Below are 1,599 nucleotides of genomic sequence, written 5' to 3'. Positions count from 1 at the left end.
GTCTGGGTGAGGAAGGACCCCACAACCCAGCACTCAGGGCACTGCCTGCAGCCCCAGCCCTGCTTGTCCCCACTCTCTGCCAAAGGCTGTGAAGCAGGAGCTCAAGAGCCACCAGCACAGCAAACACCACAGTAAGGACATTTCTGCAGGGGTCAGAGGTGCCCGGCTGGAAAACTTCCCAAACAGGGCACTGGGATGCCCAACGCTGCAGCCATCCCTGCTCCTCCTCCTCCATCCCTTCTCTCCCTGGGAGAACGCTGTGATGTCACTGCCATGGGGCACAGCATCACAGTGACACCTCAGAATAACCCACCAGTACCCACATCAGCCGGCACCAGTTGGCCTTTGGCTGCTCACTGGCAGGACAAGGCCTGTCTGTGCAGGGCGATGGCCACTCTTGGAAACTTTAGTTCAGCTGAGACAAAAGAAATGAAAAGGGAGCCGTCTGCCGCAGAAACACCATCCCTTCCTGCTCCACGGGAGCTGGGGCAGTCAGCAGACATGACATATCCTGGCCCACCGTGTGACGCTGCCGTACGAGGGAGAAAGGAGGAGCGGGATGTCCAACCTGGCAGTGATGGCCTCCAGACCAAACAAGTCCCTCCTGTTTCCAATGTAAGCGTGGGCGAAGCCAGTGGATTCTCATCCCTCTGCTTTCCACAGAAGCTTTGGCTAATGGTGGAAAGTGAGCGGTTTCAGTCCATTTGGTGGAGTGAGGGTGGAAAATGTGTGGCCATCAATGAAGAGCTCTTCAAGGAGGAGGTGCTGGGCAGGGAGGGACCGCTGCGGGTTTTTGCCATGCAGAAAATGAAGAGCTTCATTCGACAGTTAAACTTCTACGGATTCACCAAAGTGCAGCGGGATTTTGGAAGATCTCCCTCCCTGCCCGAATTCCTGGCAGAAGAAGCAGCAGCTTCTGCTCACAGCAAGGTACAGCAATGGCTCTGCACATCAACTGACACAATAATCCTGGGGGAGAGATGGACCTTCACACCAAATAAGGCCTTGCAGGAGAGGAGATGGGGATGGTAGCCAGCGGTCTGGTTTTCATGTCCTTCTCAGGTCATTTTCAGGAAGGTTTGAGTCAGTCTTTCTGACAAGGAAAAACATGGATAAAACACAGTTTGGCAATATCTGCTTAGTTTGAACCCGTTAAATGGACAGACTCAGTGTCACCAGATTTCTTGTAATGTCTTTGCTACGCATCTTGCCAACCTGAAACCTTCCTGTGTTTTAATGCCGAGAAGATGCATCTAAGGACCAGAGGATTCCCTGTGTGCTCATAGCCACACTGAAGTTGCTGAGAAATAGCGCTATTAGGCTTTCAAAAGCAGTTCTAAATGCTTCTGAAAATCCTACACTGCTCTGCTCCCAGACAGCAAAACCCCAGGGCTGTCCATGACTGAACAGAACCATCACATAACGTTTTAGCCTGAGCTTTGGGTTTCAAACACCCCTGAGTCCTTTTCAATATCCATGCTCGTCTTTTGCAATTCAAAATCTCAGTTCTCATATCTTGGGGTTTTCCAGTCTTGGGATGGTGGCAACTAACTCTTCTCCTTTGCTTTTTTTAGATACTCTACTACTACAACCCCAGCT

The 1,599-nt window shown here is 51.4% G+C and overlaps 1 protein-coding gene across 1 annotated transcript; it reads left to right on the top strand.

The window, feature by feature from the left end:
* Positions 1 to 387: 387 nt before the first annotated feature.
* Positions 388 to 1,595, top strand: LOC114818552 (heat shock transcription factor, Y-linked; the record flags this gene model as incomplete). The annotated part of the gene is made up of 2 exons (XM_029084838.1): positions 388 to 930; positions 1,575 to 1,595. Coding segments are annotated over exons 1-2 (564 nt in total), but the record flags the coding sequence as incomplete, so codon positions are not given.
* Positions 1,596 to 1,599: the final 4 nt, after the last annotated feature.

Source organism: Antrostomus carolinensis, unplaced genomic scaffold (genome assembly GCF_000700745.2).
Source record: "Antrostomus carolinensis isolate BGI_N321 unplaced genomic scaffold, ASM70074v2 scaffold42314, whole genome shotgun sequence".
Lineage (NCBI taxonomy): Eukaryota > Metazoa > Chordata > Aves > Caprimulgiformes > Caprimulgidae > Antrostomus > Antrostomus carolinensis.
The sequence above is the reverse complement of the archived record's forward strand: the minus strand, read 5'-3'. Positions and strand labels throughout refer to the sequence as shown.